Source organism: Pantherophis guttatus, chromosome 4 (genome assembly GCF_059756535.1).
Source record: "Pantherophis guttatus breed Tessera chromosome 4, ASM5975653v1, whole genome shotgun sequence".
Lineage (NCBI taxonomy): Eukaryota > Metazoa > Chordata > Lepidosauria > Squamata > Colubridae > Pantherophis > Pantherophis guttatus.
Genome location: NC_142066.1, coordinates 82,707,199 through 82,730,972, shown reverse-complemented (window position 1 = coordinate 82,730,972; position 23,774 = coordinate 82,707,199). Strand labels below are relative to the sequence as shown.

General features: G+C 39.9%; 1 protein-coding gene across 4 annotated transcripts in view; it reads right to left on the bottom strand.

Annotated features, from left to right (window-relative positions):
- DPY19L1 (dpy-19 like C-mannosyltransferase 1) overlaps positions 1-23,774 on the bottom strand; it is a 170,587-nt gene that overhangs the window by 17,435 nt on the left and 129,378 nt on the right. For 2 of the 4 annotated variants that reach the window (XM_034409296.3, XM_087894070.1), the window contains exons 15-19: positions 22,598-22,699; positions 19,268-19,339; positions 17,173-17,213; positions 14,162-14,189; positions 10,273-10,392 (exon numbers count right to left, since the gene is read on the bottom strand). In XM_034409296.3, coding sequence (XP_034265187.1) covers positions 10,273-10,392; positions 14,162-14,189; positions 17,173-17,213; positions 19,268-19,339; positions 22,598-22,699 — 363 coding nt within the window. Of the gene's footprint in view, positions 1-4,528; positions 6,509-10,272; positions 10,393-14,161; positions 14,190-17,172; positions 17,214-19,267; positions 19,340-22,597; positions 22,700-23,774 lie in introns of those variants that run through there. The other 2 variants (XM_087894069.1, XM_034409389.3) reach the window with 2 other exon arrangements.

Below are 23,774 nucleotides of genomic sequence, written 5' to 3'. Positions count from 1 at the left end.
TCCATGGGCATATTTTGTCCTCACGAGGTTTAAAAGCTGATAAGATTAGAGCCATTGCGGAGATGCCACTGCCTGCTGATGTTAAATCAGTGCAGAGATTTATCGGATTTGTTACTTATTTAACAAAATTTCTGCTGCACCTATCGGAGGTGTGTCAGACATTGAGACGCCTTCTGGACAAAGATGCAGTTTGGCATTGGTTCCCCAAGCACGGGCAGGCAGTACAGGAAATAAAACGCTTGGTCACTATTGCTCCAGTGTTAAAATATTACAATGTTACAAAGACTGTTACCATCCAAAGTAACTCGAGCAAAAATGGCCTAGGATATTGCCTAACGCAAGAAGGTCAGCCGATCGCATACGCATCCAGAGTGCTCTCTTCTGCCGAGTTGAACTATGCTCAAATTGAAAAGGAATGCTTAAGTATTGTATTTGCCTGCCAGCATTTCCATCATTATCTTTATGGCCGGATACAATCATAACTGAAATTGATCACAAGCTGCTAATAGCCATATTCAAGAAGCCCCTTTTGTGTGCGCCCAAATGTCTGCAGAGCATGATGCTTAGTTTGCAGAATTACAACCTTAATGTTGTCTACAAGCCAGGATGTGAAATGTATATTAGTGATACCCTGAGTAGGGCTACATTAGATCAGGTGACACTTGGAGGAAACCAAGTGTAACCAAGCAGACTATCTTAATGTCACAAATCACTGGCTATGTCAGCTTAGGCAACATGTACTGATGTAACTTTACATGCACTGAAGGCTATTTTTATGAGTGGGTGGCTGGATGAGAAGGAGGCAGTTCCGGCAATAGTGAGGGAATATTGGTCTTTCAGAGATGAGATCGCCATACAAAATGGGATCTTGTATAAGGGCCCAAGAGTCATAGTGCCTAGGTCAATGAGAGCAGAGATGCTATTGCGCATGCACTCGAGCCATATTGGTGGAGAGGCATGCTATAGACAAGCCCATGACACACTTTACTGACCCAATATGCAGGGCGAAATCAAAGACTTGATTGCAATTGATTAGCAATTGTTCCACCTGCAATGAATATGCATATTTGCAACAAAGAGAAACCATGATGTCACATGAGATACCATCACGTCCTTGGCAGATTGTTGGTATGGATGTGTTCAACTATACAGGAAAAGAGTATCTAATATTAGTTGATCATTATTCTGACTTTTGGGAAATCGATCCCCTTACGGACTGTTCGGCTGAGACTACCATTAAGAGATGCAAGACGCAGTTTGCACATTATGGCCAACCAGATAAAGTGATCTCAGATAATGGTCCTCAGTTTACGAGTTTACAGTTTAGGAAATTTGCCGCTGAGTGGGAGTTTGAGCAGGTGACCTCTTCACCGCGTCTTCTGCAAACTAATGGCAAAGCTGAATCAGCTGTGAAGATCGCTAAGAATCTATGTAGGAAAGCTCACAGTGAAGGTAAAGACCCATGGAAAGCTATTCTACATTGGAGAAATGCCCCATCTGAGGGCATAGACAGTAGTCCGGCACAGAGACTGATGGCAAGGAGAGTAAAGACATCACTACCAGTGGCCGACAGGCTGCTTGAGCCCTCGGTGATACAAAGGGTTCCAGAAAAGTTACAGCTGAAGAGACAAGTGGTCATATGACAACTTAGCTAGAGATTTGCCAGAATTGAAGATTGGGGAATGGATTCAGATGAGACCGCTGCTTGGAGATTGAACAGGTCACTGAAAAATGGGTAGCTGCTTACAAGTGGCTCCACGTTCCTATTTAGTGGACATTGAAGGAACTTTGTACCATCGCAATTGGGTAGACTTGCATGTAGCTGAGCGGCCAGACATTACATATCCTGTGGACAGGCCAGACGTATCTGGTATTACCATGCCGCATTTACCCATGGACAATGAAGAATGCACAAGGATGGGGCCTCAGATTAATGAGAGCTCGGAGCAAGCAGGTATACCCAATAGCAGTCGAGAGCCAGACACTCCAGTAAGCGGCGAGAAGAGCCCAGCGGTTCCAGGTAGGTCAGAGAAGCCCATAGTGCAAAGAGAGCCAGTTGGCGGAAGAGGGCCAGTTGTTACTCACAGAGGCCGATGTCCGCGACCACCAGACTGACTCAACTTGTAGAAAGTGTTGATATTGTTCTTTTTCTACAATCTAACAGACTCAATTTGTACGGTGTTGATATTGTTCCCTTTTACAATTTGAACTCTTTTGCAATGTTTTATAATGTTTTAATATGTGACAGTTGTGTTAATATGAAGGGAAGATGTTACAGCTGCTTGCATCGGAACTTTGTATGTTTCTCAATGTAGTGTTTTAGTAATATAGTGTTTTATATCATTTTAATGTATATATGTAATGCTTATAGGGTTAGTGGATTTTTTTAATGTTTTAAAATGTGATAGTTGTATTAATGAAAAAGGGAAGATGTTACAAGGGTTATGTCTGCAGTCTTAGCAGGATTAGTTTGAGATGTATTCCCTGACTCTCGAGGAGTGCCTTCAGCTGTGCCTGTGAGGTATTTCCAGTTCCTGTCATATGTAGATATATACCTGTAATGATGGCTTGTTGGAGGTTCTTCTACTTATGATTAAACCTACTTGAAACATTCCTAGAACTAATGCAGCATAGAAGGACTCCAAGATCCCTCTCACAGTTACTGAGCAAGATACCACCTACACTATACCTGTGCATTTGGTTTTTCTTGCCTAAATGTAGAACCTCACTTTCTTCACCACTGAATTTCATTTTGTTAGATAGTACCCAATGCTCAAGTCTGTCAAGATCTTTCTGTATTTTAAGCATATCTTTTGGAGTATTGGCTATTTCTGCCAGCTTGGTGTCATCTGGAAATTTGATGAGTTCCCCATCTATCCCCTCATCCATATCACAGATGAAGATGTTGAAGAGTACTGGGCCTAAAACAGAGCCTTGGGATATTCCATGGCATACTTTCTTCCATGTAGATGCAGTTCCATTGACGACTACATGTTGAGTGCGGTTGTTCAGCCAGTTACAAATCCATCTGGTGATAATGGTATCTCCCACATTTTTTCTATCTTATCAAGTAGTAGGTTGTGGTTTCCTCTATCAAATGCCTTACTGAAGTCCAAATAAATTATATCCACAGCATTCTTCTGGTTTACTAATTTTGTCACTTTGTCAAATAATGCAATAAGATTTGTCTGGCATGATCTGTTTTTGACAAGCCCATGTTGGCTTTTGGTTTGCCTCTAGGTGTTTGCTGCTTACTTGCTTGATTATCCTATCCAGAATCTTCCTAGGTATTGTCAAAGAATGCAATAAGATTTGTCTGGCATGACCTGTTTTTGACAAACCAATGTTGGCTTTTGCTTATTACTTTGTTTGCTTCTAGGTGTTCTCTGATTCGTTGCTTGATTATCTTTTCCAGAATCTTCCCTGGTATTAAGGTCAGGCTGATAAGATAGATTCCCTGGATCTATTTTTTCCCCTTTTTTTGAAGATGGGAACTACATCAGCTCTTTTCCAGTCCTCTGGTAGTTCCCCGGTGGTGTCTGGATTGAAGTCAATTTCAGTCCTTTGGTTCCTAAGTTTTCATCCAAATTTGGCAATTTAGATAATTAATTTCTAGCTTAATTAATTGGTCTCTTGATGAGTTAGCAGGTCCTCATTCTTATTAACTTAAAGATATAATAATATATTCACTGAAAGTCTGTAGAGATTCTCAATCATCCAGGTCATGGTTGTCCCAAAGATGCTTTTATCAGGAGGCAACTAGACTGCAATTTTTTTTACTGGAAATCCATTTCTACTCCCTCCTACTTGAACAGGGTATTCAAGGGTATTCATCCCAAATTGTATAGCTAAAAGCTTTTTGAACACCCTTTGAATATTGTGGGAGTAGGAATGGATTTCCAGAAAAAAAATTGCAGATGACAGGAACCAGGAGCACTACTCAGGTGACCCTGAGAACACAAATAAACCTCCAAGTGTTTCAACTACCCTCTAAAACATGGGTCCTCAAACTTCTTAAACAGGGAGCTGATTCATGGTCCCACAGGCTGTTGAGGGGCCGGACCAGCTAGGTGCGCATGACTGGGTCGTCATGTAACTGGTTGGGCAATTTAGCAGTCCATTTTGCCTTTGTCCTTCCTAAGCTGTGCTTGCTCAACCCAAGGAATCTATTTACTTAATAAGACCCCCCCCCCAAAGGGAAAAAGAGCAAAAACTTTCTTGCCACTTGCCTAACTTCATTACAACATCAGCTTCAGGCTCCTTAAAGTAGGCTATTAAAAAAAGAATAAAACAAACTCCTGAGCATATGTTTCAGATGACCACACAATAAACCAGACTGAGAACTGCACCAATTAAGACTGTAACTAAAACCCCCAAGATGGGCATTGAGAGATGTTGGAAGCAGGCGGAAGAAGGCAAGAATCAACATAACCCCCTCCCCACAGTGGTGCATTAAGGAGGGATAACGGTCCCTCAGACTGTTGGGGGCCAAACTATAGTTTGAAAAAAAAATGAACAAATTCCTATGCACGCTGCACATATCTTTATTTGTAGTGCAAAAAACCATGAAATAATACAATATTTAAAATGAAGAACAATTTTAACCAACATAAATATACTAGTCATTCAATGGGAAGTGTGGGCCTGCTTTCGGCTGATGAGAAACTCAATGACTGGTTCCATATTTGTCACTGCCAGTCATAGCAAGTGATGCAAGTGTTCATCAGTTAGTCTGGATCTGGTTGGAGATTCCAGTTGTTTCATTTGGGAAAAAGTCTGTTCACAGACATAGGTGCTGCCAAAGATGGTGACCATTTTGAGTGCATGGTTCCTGAGATTAAGATATGTCTCAGAGGGGAGAGATGCATAGAAATTAGTAAGGCTGCTTGACTTGAATGTGTCTTTCAGAGAGTCACAATTCTGTAGTTCAGCCAGTTCTATTTGGTAAATCGGATCAACAATTTCTATGTCAGCAGAAAATGGGTTCTGGAGAAGCTATATGTCCTGTTCATGTGCACGAAGCTCTTTAAATCTAATTTGAAATTCCCTTTGCAACATTTCCAGTGAATCCACACACTTTTTATTTGGGAATGCAACTGTTAGTTTTTCAGCCAACAGCTTTTGAGTAGTAGGGAGATGGCAGAGGTTTTCCTCACTTGTTTAATGAAGAGGTCCAATTTTACTTCAAATGCCTTCACATGTGAAAGTATATCACAGATGAGCTTCCTCTTTCCTTGAAGTTGCACATTCAAACTGTTGACTAGTTCTGTTACATCTGTCAGAAAGGCAAGGTGCCATTTCCATTCTTCATCTTTGTTTTTTTGAAATTAGAAAAGCAAAAACCTGTGGAAGTAAGTCATAGAAATGTTTCAAAACTCTCCCTCGACTCAGCTAACGGACTTCTGTGTGGTACAAAATATCTTCATAGGCAACATGTAGCTCAGATAGAAATTCCAGAAACTGTCTGTGGTTTAGTGCATGTGCCCTAATGAAGTTAACACAAGACACCATAACTTTCATGAGAGCCACTTCAGTGACTTACAACACACACTCGTTGGTGAATGAGGCAGTATATGGCTATTCGGTGCGAGTGGCTGTGTTTGTCCATCTTTTTGTTAATGTATGCAACCACTCCTTTCATTCATCCAACCATGCTAGGAGCACCATCAGTTGTCACATTGGCTAGTTTAGCTCAGTCCAGCTCCAAATCATTAACAGTTTGGTGAACCTTTTCAAAGATATCCTCTCCTGTTGTTGTTCCTTTGATGCTTTTCAATGCAGCAAGCTCCTCCATGACTTCAAAATAATCATTTGTCCTGCGAATGAAAATTAGAAGTTGTGCAGAATCATGAATGTTATTGCTTTCGTTGAGTGCCAACGAAAAATAGCAACCTTTTTTGAGTTTTGCAAATGCTGATGCAAATTGTCCCCCATTTCTTCAATCCTTTGTGTAATTGTAGGTCCTGAAAGACTCACTGTACTAAATAAATCAATCTTCTTTGGACACATCTCTTTGGCAATAGAAAGAAGGCATTTTTAACAAATTCTCCCTCTACAAATGGTCTGCCAGTGCTTGGTAACTTGGCTTGGCAACTTGAAAGCTTCCTCGCAGTGATGAAATATTTACCTGCTTCTGCTTCACAAAAGCATTTTGCTGAGTTGTCAATCCATTTTTCAGTTTTAATATTTTGTCTTTTCTCGCTTGTCCAACCAAACAATCATATTTGTCCTTATGTCGAGTCTCGTAGTGCCAATGCAAATTATATTCCTTGACAGCCACTAAATCTTGGCATATCAGACAAACAGCTGTTTCCTTGTATTGCATGAAAAACTAATTGGAAGTCCACTGTTCTTTAAAGAACCTGCACTCAGAGTCCATTTTTCTTTTCTTTTCTTTCTTTCTTTCTTTCTTTCTTTCTTTCTTTCTTTCTTTCTTTCTTTCTTTCTTTCTTTCCTTCCTTCCTTCCTCCTTCCTTCCTTTTTTTCTTTTCCTTGACATAATTGTTTCCTAGGGATTAAAAATTGTTATTAAATAAGGTAAAGGTAAAGGTTCCTCTCGCTCATATGTGTGCTAGCCGTTCCTGACTCTAGGGGGCGGTGCTCAACTCCGTTTCAAAACCAAAGAGCCAGCACTGTCCGAAGACGTCTCCGTGGTCATGTGGCCGGCAGGACTAAATGCCAAAGGTGCATGGTACGCTGTTACCTTCCCACCAAAGGTGGCCCCTATTTTTCTACTTGCATTTTTTACATGCTTTCGAACTGCTAGGTTGGCAGAAGCTGGGACAAGTAACAGGAGCCCACACCATTATGCGGCAAATAGGGATCACTATAGCATGGAAGTAATGACAGACTGAGAGAAGCTGTCAGTGAACATCCCTCCCCTCTCTTCTCCTCTCTATGGGTCCATATGGTTCCTTCCCCTTTTGTTCCAGGCAAAGGCTTCACAGCGCTGCTGAGAGTCTCTTGCAAGCAAAGAGTTAAAAACTAAAGTTCAAATGTGATAGTTGAATTTAGGCTGGGCAGCTTCTGCAAAAACCTCGGGGAAGACCTGAAAACGCACTGTCACACACGCTCTCCTCCCTCCCAACTTATGCAGCATGGCTTCTGGAAACACCCAGGAAGGGCTCCGATTCCACCATCTCCCAAGTACTCCTCTCTCTCCCTGTGCATCAGTCCACTGGCCACCAGTATAACCACTCCGCCAGCTTGCCCTCACCTGCCGGCCCTGCCCTTCGGCCTTACCTTTGCAAGCAGCAGTAAGTAGAAGTGCATGGGCAGCGGTGAGCAGAAATACGCGGGCAGCTATGAGCAGAAGTATGCATATTGCTTAGCGCATTGTAAGCCACCCTGAGTCTCCGGAGAAGGGCGGCATATAAATCAAATTAAAAAAAAAAAAAAGATATATATATAAGGTTGATGGCTGGAAGAGAAGCAATGAGGGCGGCAGGAAAAGCCAGCCACACAAGGAGTGGCTGGGAGGCGAGGGGCGGGGCTTAATCCCACCACTGTGTGGGCCGGATAGATTGTATCAGTGGGCATAGTTTGAGAATCTCTGCTCTAAAAGGATGCACATGACCAGCTGTCTGTAAGAAGTATAAATCTCTCCATTCCCCACTATCCTGTCAGAGCTGAAGAAGTTTCTTTGATGAGAAGCAAAATGTCTGCAAAGAAAAAAATAAGAAAGTCTCCTGCCTTCTGAAAAAAAGGACCTTTGGGACAATACATTCACTGCTTAAATCTCTTAATCTGTGATCTGACAGATGTATATGCCATATAAATGGTAATTTCTTTTATTCTGGATAATGACCTTCTCTAAATTCTATCTTTCCCTCTCTTCTCCTTCAACTATTGAAGCAACAAACAATTGTTGCTGACTAGGAAAAATGCCTGGTTATAATATTGAAGTCTGCCATCCTTTTACCATTTCAGTTAGCAATGCAGTTTTGAACAAAACAAAATTATAACTTGATGGCTTTAAAGCTATTCTTTAGAGTACTATCATACATCCTTCTGCAAATGTTCAAACAAATGCAGACAATGTGTTCTAAAAAGCTGAGAGTGGGATAGAGAATAGCAATTTTATTTTCATACTGAGAACAGTGGAGGGTTTGGAGGGTTTTTTGCTCCAAGAAACAGCTTAAGAAGTTCTGATTGAATGAGGTTTTTTGCCTGTCCTCCTGGTTCCCTGGAGGTAGAATACTGATTAGCGTATGATATTCCTTGCCTATTCTTTGCATTTTGAAAACCATAACCCTTTTCAAAATAATTTGAAAAGAACTGAAGAGTGGAAATAATACTGGGTGGAAGTGCCATGAGACAATGGACTAGATTGCACAACAGTGTAAGTTTTGAAGAAATGATTCAATTATTAGTTCTATATTATCCTTAATCTTTGATGGAATGCAAGAGTGATACATTATTTATGCCTCACTCTTTTATTAGAATCTACTGAAACAGGAGATGAGGAAAAAAAACTGATTCAGACGTATTCTTCTGCTTTTTTTTTTTTTTAAAAAACAAACTTTTCTTTTTCCAACTGTTCATCTATCTTTTTCAGATTTATATCTATCCTGCAATATATTCCCTATTCATTTTTTATTCAAATTGACCCAAATCCCTTCAACATTTATAATCCTTTCAATCACTTCCTTTCATTCTCCTTATTCCCTCCAAAACAATCCTTTTGTCGAGCCCAGCCTTGCGCTCGACAACGCTAACACGGAAGCAATGAAACGGAAGGGAACAGACCATGACTCACAAGGGGGATGGTGGCACTGGGTGTTAGGCGGCCGTGTACGGGGTGTAGGGGAGCACGTATGCTGGGGCTAGGGACTTTGCACAAGAAATGCCTGACGCCCACGGACCGCTTGCGATGACAGGAAGACCTGCCGACACCCCACCTTCGTTTCGCCGATGGATTAATAACACCAGAACAGCATGATGGGGCGATGGGTGTGACAGTTAAGGGGGAGGGCTATTTAAGCGTCACAAACCAGCTGGTTGTAGCGCCGAATTCATATTGTTTTGATTGCAGCGTGAACCTGGAGTCAGCGCGCATTAAACCAGCATTAAACCAAAGAGACCGAAATTGGTTATTTCTGTGTCTTGCTGCGTTTTGCCTGGGAACCCTGAGACCTTTTTTCTTTCTATTGTTTGTCTTGTAATAAATGACTTTTCTTTATTGCTTGAGTTGAGATGTTTTTTGACAGTGTTGCATATGTAGGACATATGCATGATATATTAGATGATATATTCCACATTGCATATTAGATAGTGATGATACACATACTTTGTGCCACACAAATAGAATAAAAGATAATAGTGTGCAACATTGGCCTGAGGGCCACACTAAGCTTTGCATAACATTTCATTACCCAAGCATTTAACTAGCACTTTTACCTTTTTATTAGAATCCCTATGGGTGGGTTGAAAATAATTTATGTTTCTTAAAACTGGAAAGAAACTTGTTACTATCATGCACAATGTAGAAAAAATGGTACTGTGATATACTGTAGGTATTTTATATATTTCAAATATAATGTATTTATATTATTCTATCCATGTTTCTGTACATTCATTTACAGCAACTTTTCAATGACCAGCTTCATTTAACAACTATTCATAAATACAATAAATTTAAAAACATTTTCTGATCAATCTGCAAACTTAAAAAGAAATTTTATGTGCCTCACAACAATGTAAATCGGGGTAAAAATAAGGCTGGTATTGCGGCATGACAGAATTTTTGCAGTCTTTCTCTCTCTCTGTCAAATTGTTCACTTAGCAAACATTTCACTTCTTATTTAGGGAAATAAATTATGTTTCCAAAGTAAGAGAGGGTGTGCTCTATTACAAAGACAATTTAAACTACTATATTAAAAAAATTGCAGATATGTAGTTCCTGACTTAAATCTTCAACTGAATCCAAACTAAAGTCATGTCAGTAGTTAAGGCAATCATAATGTGATCGGCCTGATTTTATGACTTATTTTGTGGTGCTCATTAAATGAGCAAGTGAGAAGTAAACATCAATTTCTGGCAAAAATGTAAATCACAATTACATGACCAAGGATGTTGCAATGATTATAAATATTTGCTGGTTGCTGAGCACCTTAAATGCATTCACATCATGGAAGGCTGCCACTGGAATTTCAAATCATTTGAAAAGTGCCATTTTAGGCTCTGTTAAGGACTACCTGTATTATCACTTACCCCATAAAATATGTTATGTCACTATACTAATAATAGTATGACAATGAAGCAATAATTTACCTGTTTTGAGCATATCAAGGATGCCATAATGCACATATGTGGAGTCAGAAACAACTTTAGTCTCATTATTAAAATGGCAAGTATAGTAAAAAAAATGAGTTGCAATGCATGGTATACGATCTGCAAATAAAGGAGAGCATCAGAAAATACAATTGTTTTTAAATGTGGTGTATGGTACATAAGCATTAAATAACATCTAATTTTTATTGAATCCTATTCTCCCGGGCATACTATAATTTTGAAAATGTAAACTTTTTGTAGTTTGAACTAAAATTATGTATTTTAGAAAAAAACAGCAAAGGGACTTCCAGGAAGATGGCCAACTAAAATACAGACCCGGGAAGAAATCTCTGAAGAATTTTTCCCTGGGGTGTAGCTCTTCAGCCTTTAACTAAAGGGACTGACATTCCTTCAGTTTTTATGACCCACCCGGTCAGGGTGAGTTGAAGAACTTTGCCTTGGAACCCACCAAAACAGTTGAAAGCTGGGAAATGGCTTCTGGAGTTGAACTCCAAAGCTATTTGCATGCCAAAAGCTGGAGGGGAGAGGTTGAAATCTGTTCGAGGTTGGAAAAGCTGCCATTTTGAAATTCACCTTTCAAATGTTGTGCATTTCTCTTCTTAATCACCTTCAAAGACTATTAATCTTTTTAAAGTCAAGTTAAAAGAGGCTCTCCTTAGTCACAGCTTGCTAAGCCTTTTTGAAGACTCATGCCATTTTAGGGATTTCTTTTTTTCTTAAACAACAAGGAAGAAGGGAAACGGGACTTCCGGTTGGTGCCGCGGCGATCTAGACGGGGAAATAGTGGGGCTCTAATGAGCCCCACAAAAACCCCGTCTGTTGAGCCGCCGCCGAGTCTGAGGACCTACCCTGACCTGGAGGGACCCCTCGGACAGCCGAGAGGAACGGGCAGGTTCCTCGGGGCCAGAGGAAGCCCTCTGCGCCGGCTGCGGGGGAGTGGCAGCCATGGCGGCTGCCTCGAAGCCGGGGCCAACCAGGAAAGCATTGTGCAGGAGGAAGAAGCAGGAAAAAAAGCGAAGAGCTCGGAAGCCGGGTGAGTGAGATCCAACCCAGGCGGGAGCAGCGGTTAAATGATGACTATTAACAAGTGTGCCCCTCGCCTTAATTAGCAGCTACAAACTATCGGGGCAAGATGACTCAACCAAACAATTAACAGGAGAAAAAGACCCTTTAATGGATTATTGCAACTACTGTCTCTTTTGGAATAATCGTTTTCCTGGAAAGATATAAAAATTTGAAACTTTCTTTTTCAAATGGGAATGGCTTACTTGTGAAGAGAAAAAGAGGGAAGAGGCGACAAATAGGAACTTTTCAAAGTAAATGGAAAAGACAAGTGGTAATAGACAAAATGAATACTAGCTGTGATGAAATGAAAGTGCAAATTGTGGATTGTTTGCGATTTGAAGGAGAAACTATGTGTCTTGCTATTTAAACTGGATTAAATTTAAACTTTGGAAAAAATTAAGGAGGTTTGATTCTGGAGATATCCAACCTGTCTATTGGAGAATTTATTGATGGATAGAAATAAAATGGAACAATTAAAACTGAACTAACAGGTGCAGCAACAAAAGAAAAAGGCGTGACAACAGAAGAAGAGATGATAATACTATATGGAATAGCTACTACAAAAGAACTAAACTTTATAGAACTTTTAACTCTGATAACGTTGAAATTGAAAAGTAGTAGTTTTGGACAGATTGGAAAAAGAAGAAATGGAATATAGTGGGTAGTAAGACAAGAAAAATAATACAGTTTGATTAAAATGGAAATGTAATGATTAATGCTCATTTGAGGTCTGAATACTGTTAGGAAGTGTTTTCCTTCTCCCTTTTCTCTTTTGTTTTTTTTTTTCTTTTCTTTTTTTTTCTTTTTTCTTATTCTCTTCCGCTTTACTTTTGTTCTTTTTCTTCTCTCTTTCTCTGTCTTCTTTTTTATTTCTTACTTCCATTTCTACTGAACTTGACTATATAAATATATAAATATTAACTTGGTCATGAAATATGATTATAAATGATTGAAAGAAAATATGTTTCTTTAAATATCTTAATGCTTAAATGAAATTTTGAATTTCAATAAGAAATATTTACAGATTGAATAAAGAGAGGAAAGTGATTTTTAAAGCGGAAAAAATGTAATTTCTATAGAAAAATAAGAATAAATATGAAGAGAGAAGATTTTAAGGGAAATTTACAACGTAGGAGAAAATATGTGAGAAGGTAGTTGTTGAAATACATGTTTATATAAAATTGGGGGGAGATACGGAGGAGAATACGCTGCAAAAGCAACTATGTAATAGGCTGTGAATTTGTCAAATAAAACAGCTAAAATAATAGATCTAGGAGTGGAGGAAAACATGCTGGTAATACTAGCCAAACAAGAGATGGAGATTTGCAGGAGAATATGCTGGAAATCAGCCAAAATAGAATATGTTGGAAATCAGCAAATAACAATGGGAGGTCTGGAGAAGATTATGCTGGAAATCAGCCAAAATAGAGTATGCTGGGAATCAGCCAAACAATGGAAGGAGGTATGGAGGAGACTATGCTGGAAATCAGCCAAAATAGAACATGCTGTAAATCAGGTAAACAAAAATCGGAGGTATGGAGGAGAGTATGCTATAAATCAGCCAAAATAAAAGATGCTGGAAATCAGTCAAACAATAGTAGGAGTTATGGAGGAGGATACTGATGTTGAGATAAATTTGTCTAATATGAAATGTGTAAAATTAAAGGTAAACTGTTAAAGCTTAAGATTCAGAGATCTGTTGAAAGGGTCTAGATATTAAGAAATATAGATAGAACTTTCACGTATAAATTGAAACAAAAATAGAGCTGTATTCAATTTGAAATTAAGATGTGTGGTGATAAAATTGTAAGGTAATCAATCAAATTAAGAGGTTAGAATATTTAAAAAAAGTTTTGATATTGTTGTTAAAAGGTTTAATGAAGGGAAGTTGGGAAAGAACCAGATATATTGAATTTATAAGTGGATATAAAAATGAATTAAGGCTTTCTTCTTTAGGAAATTAAATTGGTGATAATATAATAGAATAGTTCTGATCAAGATATTAGAATTCATGTTAAAAAAGTTTTTTTTAATGTTCTGATTTTTAATTTTAAAAGATGTAATGGGAAATTGTGAATGGAGTTTTTTCTTTTTTTTTCTTTTTTCTTTTAAAAATGTAAGCAATTGTACCTCTCTGTGACGGGATCGAAACTTCGCTCTTAAAAGATATTTAATGTTTATGTTGGAAAATAAATAAATAAAAAAAAAATACTTTAAAAAAAAAAAGGAAGAAGGCAAGCCAAATAAGGAAGTATGGTGGGAGGAAAAAAAGCTGACGGAGAAATATAAAGATTTATATTTATTATTTTATTTTATTCAAAGAGGAAAATATATTCTCATTTGGATATCACTTCTGGATTTTGTGTTTGTGATGAAAAAAAAATGAAACTTTGACTTTGGTTTTGTTGATCAGAAATATTTCTCGTTATAGAAATAGTTATATATTTATATGTAAAAAGCAAAAACTTAAGGTTGGAATGTTTTTATCTTGTACTATGCTAAGAAGATTTGGAAGTCAATGCCTTTTTTTTCCCTTTCCCCCCACAGAAACAATTAAATATACTGTTAATTCCATAATATGCCTCAAAGTAGCAATTTAGCATTATAAAAACTATTCTGCAAACAACTGGATTACCTTGGATTACCTTATGTTAGTTTTCTTATTCCTTTAATTTGACATTAACTTTTTAAAAAATGCATAAAATTTCATTTTATTTTAAATAAATATTTTTAAAACAAGACAGTGCTGTGCAGAATAAATCTAAATTGTATATTGAAAGAAAACAGAGAATGAGATCCTTACCTCACCCTGGTTAAAATAATACTCCTGTCTGGAATAAAAGAAACAAGGTTAATCAATTGGTCTATAAAATAATAAACAAAACCCTAGAGATGTACACCCAGCTGTACATCTCCACCCCGGACCATTCCAATGATGCCCTTGACGTGATGTCCCGGTGCCTGGAGGCTGTGCGGATCTGGTTGGGAAGAAAGAAGCTCAGACTCAACCCTTCCAAGACCGAGTGGCTATGGCTCCTGGCGTCCCGGTATAGTCAGCTGGTTCCATCGCTGACTATTGGGGGCGACATCTTGGCCCCCTCAGAGAGGGCTCGCAATTTGGGTGTTCTCCTGGATACACGGATGTCTTTGAAAGATCTTATGACGGCCGTGGCCAGGGGAGCTTTTTATCAGGTTCGCCTGATACGCCAGTTGCGTCCCTTTCTGGACCGGGATGCTCTGCGCACAGTCACTCATGCCCTCGTCACATCCGGTCTGGACTACTGTAACACTCTCTACATGGGGCTCCCCTTGAAGAGCACTCAAAGGCTCCAACTGGTCCAGAATGCAGCCGCGCGAGTGATTATGGGGGCGACTCGTCGCACCCATGTAACACCCCTCCTGCGCGAGCTGCACTGGCTCCCAGTGGTCTTCCGGGTGCGATTCAAGGTGTTGGTCACCACCTTTAAAGCGCTCCATGGCTTAGGACCGGGGTATATACGAGACCGCCTTCTGCCACGGACAGCTTCCCACCGGCCAATATGCTCCCACAGAGAGGGGCTCCTCAGGGTGCCGTCGGCCAAACAATGTTGACTGGCGATGCCCAGGGGGAGAGCCTTCTCTGTGGGGGCACCAGCCCTCTGGAACGAGCTGCCCCTAGATGTGTGTATGATCCCCGACCTGCACCTTTCGCTGCACCCTGAAGACCCTCTTGTTTCAACAAGCCGGGCTAGCCTAACATGAATATGAATTTTAATGGGTGTATGTAAGTTTTTTTTTAATTTGTGGGCCAAATTTTTGTATATTTGATTTTAATGGTTTTTAAATTTTGTAAATTGTACACCGCCCTAAGTCCTTCGGGAGAAGGGCGGTATAGAAGTCTAATAAAAGTAAAAGTAAAGTAAAATAAATTACATGTTACCTTAAACATTTTAGTTATATCAGCCTCATAGACATTTACAATCATCAGATGATATCATACGCTTCCAGTTACAGTTTGAAGATTGTCATTTGGTGACAAATATAAAAATGAACTTGAGAGAAAATGTGAGATCTTTCCCTCTGTAGTACATTAGGTTGAAATGTTGAAATTTTTAGGTATCTTTTTTTTAACACAACTTTTTTATATTGGCTTTTCCTAGCTATTAACTGTTACAATGTCTGTCATTTAAGGATTTTTTTAAAACTTATGCAATTTAATTCTTGATTTTAATATTAATTTAGTGTCTTAATTGCATTATTTTCTGAGCTACTTTAGGTCTGTTAATGAGAAGTTATATATTTTAATATATAACAAAATTGTAGAATACATCTCCTTACAAAGAAACAATTATAAAATTATACAGATGTTTAAATAACTGAAATCATGACATTAGTGTTCCTATTTTACTTTTTAAAAGTATTAACATTGAATCAACGTCAGTGGTACTGTGTTTATCAGGAACAGTCTATTCCCAGAAGATGTTGTTGTAGAAGATTTGCAACTAAACTTATCTGAGAACAACGTAAACATGATTTTCTCATTGAATACAGGTAAAGGTAAAGTTTTCCCCTTTCCAGTTGTGCCTGATTCAGGGGAATGGTGTTAATCTCAATTTCTTAACCAAGGGGGTCACTGTTGTCCAAAGACATTTCTGTGGTCATGTGGCCAGCATGACTGTACATCGAGGTACAGAGAAAACTGTTACCTTCCCACCAAAGTGGTACCTGTTTACCAACTTGCATTTGCATGCTTTCAAATTGCTGGGTGGACCGGTGCTGGGGCAAGCAATGGGAGCTCACACTTTATGCAGCGCTCAGGTCTTGAACAGCTGATAAGCTCAGCATCTTTAACTGCTGAGCCATTGCTCCTGTCATTGAATATATTTAAAAAAACCCAGCCACTTGCAGTCACTAAGTGACCATGCATATCATTAAGTGCACGGAGCAAAAGAGCTGCCTGTTAAAACAGGGCAGACAGTTGTATTGTATGTGCAGAATGGAATTCCTGTGCTGGGCCAGAGAAAGGAAGCTCAGACCACAAAGATCCGAGCTTTGTTTGTCCAGCCCATTGCAGGCCTTTCCCTCCCATCCATGCACAGAAGGAAATTCCTGCTCTGGGCCAGAGAAAAGAAGATTGGATCCCAAAGACCCAAGCTTCCTTTTTCTGATCCAATGTGGCAGTTACTTTCCACTCTGTGTGCTAGCTTTTCAAAGCCTTCAGAAACATTGCATTCACTAGCTTTCTGGTTAGAAAATATAATCTTTCTGAACAGTAAAGAGACTGGAAAAAGCATTCTTTAGCTTTCTTGTTGGAGTCCCTCTTTGAATAGTCATTAAGTCACTGGTTGCACATCGAGGACTACCTGTACTTAATATATGATAGGGTAGATGAATTTATACAGTAGGTTATTTATTTATTTAAAAGTGCTTTAACTTTATATGACATAATACAAAGCATGGTACTTATATTTTATTTAACAGTTGCCTTTCATAAACATCTGGATATAGAACTTTTCCCATTGCTCTCTAAACAATAAACTTTCAAGCCTACTGTAATACAGAACATCCAAACTAGTTTTCAGAATTGGGAACTTCATGCCTGCATGATATTTTTGTGTTGTGAAGGATGCTTCTATAAGCCCAGAGCCAAGAAAGGAAGTAAATTTTACTGTGTGCAAGGTATGTAATATTAGAAAAAGAAACCAGCCATGTGATTAATATCTAGAAAAAATGACAAACTGATGCTAAAGATACAGGAATCCTTTATACTTTTAAAGATACAAAACATTACTAATGGTATTTCTCTAATTGGATCTTCAATAAAAATATATTTACCTTTCAGAGGATTTCTTTTTAAGCATAACACATTGAAATGCCTATGAAACATCGATTAAAAAATAAACAAGTTAACACTTTTTTCTCTAAGGACATGTATGAATTACATCGGAAGAGATACCTACTGCTAATCATTTATGTGGTCATGGCACTACATTACTTTAGACTAGGGCTGTCAAATTCCTGGCCCATGGGCTGGATGCATCACGCAATGGCCATACCCCAGTGGTGGGTTTCAAAAATTTTCACTACTGGGTTTGGTGGGCACGGCTAGGGGGATGTGACTGAGTGGATGTGGCCAACTTGATGGCACCCACGCCCACTCAGTCACACAACCCCCCCCACCTAGCTACCCCCACAGGAAAAGGTAGGAAAATTTTTGGAATTTCCACCTATCTCCCTCCTCCCTCCCTTTGCCAGTCACTCCCGTTTCCCCTCTTTTAGCAGCCCTGGCCCTAGCCCCACTTCCTCCACCACCATCGCCTCTTTGTTCCGGCTGCTTACCTTCTGTGGTGGCTGGTCTAGAGTCCAGAAGTCAAGCTGACCGGAGTTTTCGGCAGCCCCCATCCAGCCACCGCAGCCACAAAGCGGCTCTCAAAGAGGTGGCAGCTGGCCACAGGCTGTCGAAAAGTACTGGAGGTCGCAGAAAAAGCTGCTGCCATCGGCACCATCTTCTTCATCCATGCGCATCCCATTGGATTTGCAAGACAATGGGATGGCGGCGACGAACATGCGGGGTGGGGCAAGTGAGCGGCAACCGGGGAACTGATTTGGGGGCATGGCCATCTGGCCATCGCTACCAGTTCGGCAACCTTGGCCAAATTTCTGCCAACGATTCACGCGAACCTCTGTGAGCTGGCTTAATGCCACCTCTGCCACACCCACACATGGTTTAGAGAAGGGGAAAAAAGTCCTGATATGTCATGTGACACTGCCATGACGACGTGAGTTTGACACCCCTGCTTTACACAATAACTTGATCATTCATATCTGAATGGGCAAGACTTTGTTCTATCACATTATTGCAAAAAGACTAAATAAATCTATTAGGTATAACTGAAAAGTGAGAGGAAGGAAAATGTGTGGAAGTAATTTTTTTTCCTTTCCCCTTCTCCTTTGATACATTTCTTTATATCACCTGAAAAGCTTATCTACAGCATCAGACAAAAAGTCTAAAATGTGACTTTCTTAATTATAGTACGAATTGGGGTGGGATGGAGGGAAAATCATCTACAATTAATAAAAGTATTTTGCACATAATAGCTAATTTCAAATAATTCCTCCATTTCGCACCCTCTGCACAAGACCCTCTGCACAAGAAGTCCTCATTTGGTAACTGCCTTGGATAGTGATCATTTGTAAATATAACAGTAATAAACGGTAATAAAAATAATTTTCCAACCAATATGTGCAGTTACTACAAAAATACCTTCCATGTGAAATTAATTAAAGTTTGGTCAATTTCAGACAGCAACTGCCAACTAAGGGTTCCAATCAACTAATTAATGCCACAGAGCTCAGCTTCTTAACTTGCAGTTAGCACTTTTTAGGGAACTGCTACACTGCAGAGAAACAGTTCCGGAAGAGATAGCTGAGAGGAGGGAAAAAAGGGGGAAAAACCAGATCAAAGGACACTGTGTGAGAGAATTTTATCTGAATTAGATGGCAGCAACCAGCAATCTTCCCAGTTTCTCACTTTCTCTGATAAATGGTGTGCCTAGCAACCATTTCATTGAAACAAATTGCAATCACTAAATGAGGCCTAGCAATATTTCTATAAACTTATGAATTAATCTGCTGGGAAGCTTTTCAGGGCAGGAAAAGGTGTAAAGACTCATTCTGATGTTTTTTGCCTAAGAGTGTATACTATTCAATACATTCAAACCTGTAGTATTCATCTGCATTTATGAATAACGAAAGTTGATAATGCATTCAACCCCTAAATTGTTTTTCTGTGGATGGTAGGATCCCTGGGATTGTTCCACCAAAATTGGGTAGTTGAAAACTGGACCTTGAATTTGATCTCCAGGAACTATTTTGTTTTAACATGTGACACAATATGCTAAAGGTAAAAGAAAAAAGAGTGATGACATACCTTTACAACAATTACTGAAAAAACAATAAGGACTACTGGAAGCAGAAGCGTCTTCATATATCTAACTGGAGTCTGAAATTAAAGAAACTTTTATGTAGAGAAATTTTACAATAAAACTGTAAAAAAATTCATTGTTAGTAAGCAGTCACAATTAATAAGTTAGTGTTTTATTTTGTCTGGCATTTTCAACTATCACATCTATGGATTTCTGTCTCCCTCCTTTCTACTTAAAAACTTCTGCCTCAGCTAGGCTCATATGCAAGTTTATTTTGTAAAATTCCTTCATTTAAAATGAAACTTTTTAATTTATATTTTTTGCATTAGGAAAATCATTCTAGAAAGACATCATATAAACCAGTGGTGGGATTCAGCCAGTTTGCACCAGTTCGGCTTAACTGGTGGCTATCTTTTTGTGCAGTTCGGTGAACTGGCTTATCCCACCACTGTCTGGCCCCGCCCCCCACTCCCTTCCCAGCCACTCCTTGCTTGGCCTGAGAAGGCAAGACCAACAGCGAGGGAGGGAGACCCACTCCAGGCTTGCTATGCTCGGCTGAAGGGCCACCTTGAAGGGCTGCCGGGCCAGGTGGGGGGGGGGGAGGAGGCTCGGCTCAGCTGCTTTCAGGCCCAGCTCTCAGCTTCAGCAAGGCCTCTGGACGGGAGGCCTGAGAGAAAGTGCCTGGACCGGGCACACAGCCCTCCATGACAGAGCCCTTCCCGGACAGCAAAGCCTTGGATGACCGGATCCATCCTGAAGACCAGTCTCGAGGGGCTCCAAAGTTTCCACATATCTCCGCCAGGCCAGCTGCTCTGCCCTTCAGATCCAAATGGGGCCAGAGCCTGGTGGCAGCACTCTTGGCCTGGCGGGTGGATGTCCCAGGTTGTATGCACGCACCTCAGTGCACCGGAGCAGACTTGGCCCTAGAATGGTGCTCTGCAAGCTGCTCGCTCACCACTTGGCTGGCCTGAAAGCAACACGTCCTCCCATCATGGGCTGGATTTGGGACTCAAGGTGGAGGGGAGGGCAATTGGGAGGCAGTCACCCGGAGGCCCTGCAGAAGCTGTGAGACGGGCCCAAAAGGTGGACGAACCTTGCCATGTCCCCCAGGGTGGCCTGTGCCCTTTGGCTGAGAGCAGCAGGCCCGGAGTGGGTCTCTCCCCTGCCGTCGGCCTCACCTTCGCAAACAGCTGCAATAAGCATAGTGGTGTGAGCAGCGAGGGAGGGAGATCACTCCGGGCCCGTCACACTCAGGGGCCAGTGCGTTGGCCGCAGTTGCGTGCAGAAGTTTGGGCTGGAACTGTGTGTGAGAGGAAGGGGAGTTTCCCCTGAGGGTCAGCAGGGAACGTTCCCCTTCATTGGTATTCATCTGAAATGCGTTATTCTCCCTTTCCTCTCATCTGGAACCATAGCATTGCAAACCATCCAAGGATTATACAGCAGCCCCCCTCCTCCTGCAGCTCCTATGGTTGCCATGGAAAGAGTGGTGGGTGTAACTTCTCATGCACACTGAGAAAAGAGGCAGCTGTAAAAAATCCATTTCTGGGAGCTCCTTTGCTCAAGAGGCCATGCAATTTGTGCCGCGCTTCCAGTGAAAACCAGCTGCAAACACAGTTGCTTCTGTTAGCAAACTTGCATGGGTGGAGATGTGAAATGAGATTGCAGCGGGCTGTCTGCCCAGGCTCCAGCAGGGAGCTTTCCCCACGCGCTCACATCCCTGCACCGCGCCAGACTGGGCTGCACTCTCGGGAAGCCCTTGGTGGGGTGGGGGACTCCCTTCTGGTCCAGGGTTCACTTCTTTTAAGGCATGGGTGATATCACTGCCACGCCGCCAGAGCAGTGGGTTTTGCAGGGGCTCAGTTTCAGGCTGTGTTGCTGTACATTGTCCTGCAGTAGCCGCTCAGCGTTTTCCTTTGCACCCTAGACTCCTGCAGGAGTCTGCATGAATGGCATTGGGCGGGTAAGCAGAGGGAGATGTTCCCGCCACCACCAATTCTTACCTGGCAGAGAAAAGTTGAGGCCAGAGATGGAAGTTTCCCCGGCTGGAGCCAGGCAAACTTCCTGCTCTGCCTGTAATTCCATGCAAAGACAGACTAGGCTTTTTGCTGGGTTTCCAGAGCTCATGTACTTCGTCTTGGTATCCCAGGATAAAGCCCAAAGGAGATCCCCCTCGGGGGGAGAAGCACATCGAGTTGGCCATGCCCACCCAGTCACATGACCGCCCAGCCACACCTACCCGGTCATTAGGGCAGAGAACCGGTTGTTAAATTATTTGAATCCCACCACTGATATAAACACATCACAGGATTTAGAATCTTCTATTTACAAAGGATTCTCCATTGGATTCATGTGGATTATTTTGTATACTTTAAATGATCAATTCCCATTCAGAAATAATTCTTATTTATGCCTATCACTTCAGCAATACATATTTAGCGAACTATTTTGGTTTGGACTGGGAAGCCTTTGGACCATAATAAATAAATATGCATTTATTCTGAACTCATTTCATTGATCATTTCTATTATGCTAGATGGGGCTTGTTTTGAAGTAGAATTTAATTGGCTTTTATATAAGTGAAACTATTTAAACTAGAATTTCACTTTTAAACTGAATAGCATTTTCTTAACTTCGCCCTTAATGTATATAGTATATAAATTTCCCATGTGTGAGAATTGAGCACTTTGTCAATCATATGCTAATTATTCAGAATAGTGTTTAGACAGAGTTTTTGAAGTTTCTCCGCTTTTGTACATACACAAAAACACATATATACAGTCTAGCCAAAATATCATTTTGGATGGAGGTGAGCTGGCAAAGTAGAAAAAAGACAGATTAAAAATTGTATGTTTTAAAAGGTTTTTTACTACAGTTAGTCCTTGATTTAAGACCAGTAACTTAGTACCCAGTAACCATTTGAAGTTATAACACACCTACACTGGGACTAGTTAAAATCCATATTTGAAGTTCCAGAAATTGTTCCTCTAGCCACATGACTGAACTTTGAGACCTCAGCAACATGGTTACATTTATAGCCATTTGCAGTGCCCTGTCATCATGTGGCTGCATGTTTTACTGAAAACCAGTACCTACTTCCAGTTTTTGCCAAAACCGCACCCATAGTGAACCATTGGTTTGCTTAACAACTGACAAAAAATAAGTTATAAAATTTGGTCTGACATATGGCCAATTTGTTTACAACTATCACGACTTAGTACTGTGATGGCCCAATTTTAGTTGTAAGTCAAAAACCTACCTATATCAATAGATTAGTATTTTAATCTTAATTGCAAAAGGATTGAAATGTATTGAATAAATGAATCAATTATACTTACCTCTTTTTCCATGAAATCAAACTCCACAGCACAAGTATACATTGATGTATCAAAATCTCTATAACCGGTAAGTTTTGCTTTTAACAAATTACTTATATGGACCTAATTGAAAAAAATAACAGTGAAGCATTTCTTAGACAAATTAGTATTATGTGAGCTGTAATGTAAAATGGGGAAGTAACCATTATTGACTGATAACTACATTCAGTTTTGTTTGTCATATCAGAATACACTGCAAGAAGTGGGCAGAATTCTAATTTTAAAAAGGCTAGGAAATTGGAAGGCATATATGTTTCACTGTATTTATTTCCACATTATTTACGTCTCCTTTCCATGAAACAGCATTTCATGTCTAGATTACTCTGTAACTAGCTCTGTGGCAGCCACTGGAGATGACCTGGAAGCTACAACTAATGCAAAGTTATTGTGACAAGATTGGTAATGGAATGAATCTGCTGATTAAAAATTACACAAATTTTAAAGTTGGTGCATTGTTACTAGTAGGCTTCCATGCATATTTAAAGTGCTGTTACTTTTAAAGCCCTACACAATATTGTACTGGATTATGTGAAACAATACTTTATTGAATAGAATATACCCATCCAATCTGGTGTCCCAGAGGTGGCCTGCTAAGAATCTCTGTTGTTTGTGAGATACATAGATGTCAACAAGATGGCAGGTGTTCTTAATAATAATCTCTACTTGAGACAGTCCTCTCCTTTTGGAGGTCTTTCCCACCAAGTCTTTGGCTTAAACTGACAGAAGGGCAAAGTAGATTTTATGATTTATATGATTTATTGTTCTAATTATACTATTTTGTACTAATTATACTATTCAAAATCAAAATTTGAATTTGACTTTTCTTCTTGTTTTCACTATTTTCCACCAGACAATTCAAGACTTGAATAGTTTAGAAATGCTGCTAAATAAATAAATAATTTAATGCTGCCTAAAATACTGCTGGTAAATCACTACAGGAATATATTTATTCTCACAACTCATAAAACAATGTATGGGTTTTCCCCTTTTATTTGCCTAAGTTATTTGGAGTTCAATTATGCTTTCTATTCTCATTATTTATTTATTAAAAAGATTTTGATTAATTATTTCTATCATTATTACACTTAATATAAGTGTCTCTTATCCCCTATTTTTAATAATCTGAACCAGATACTTC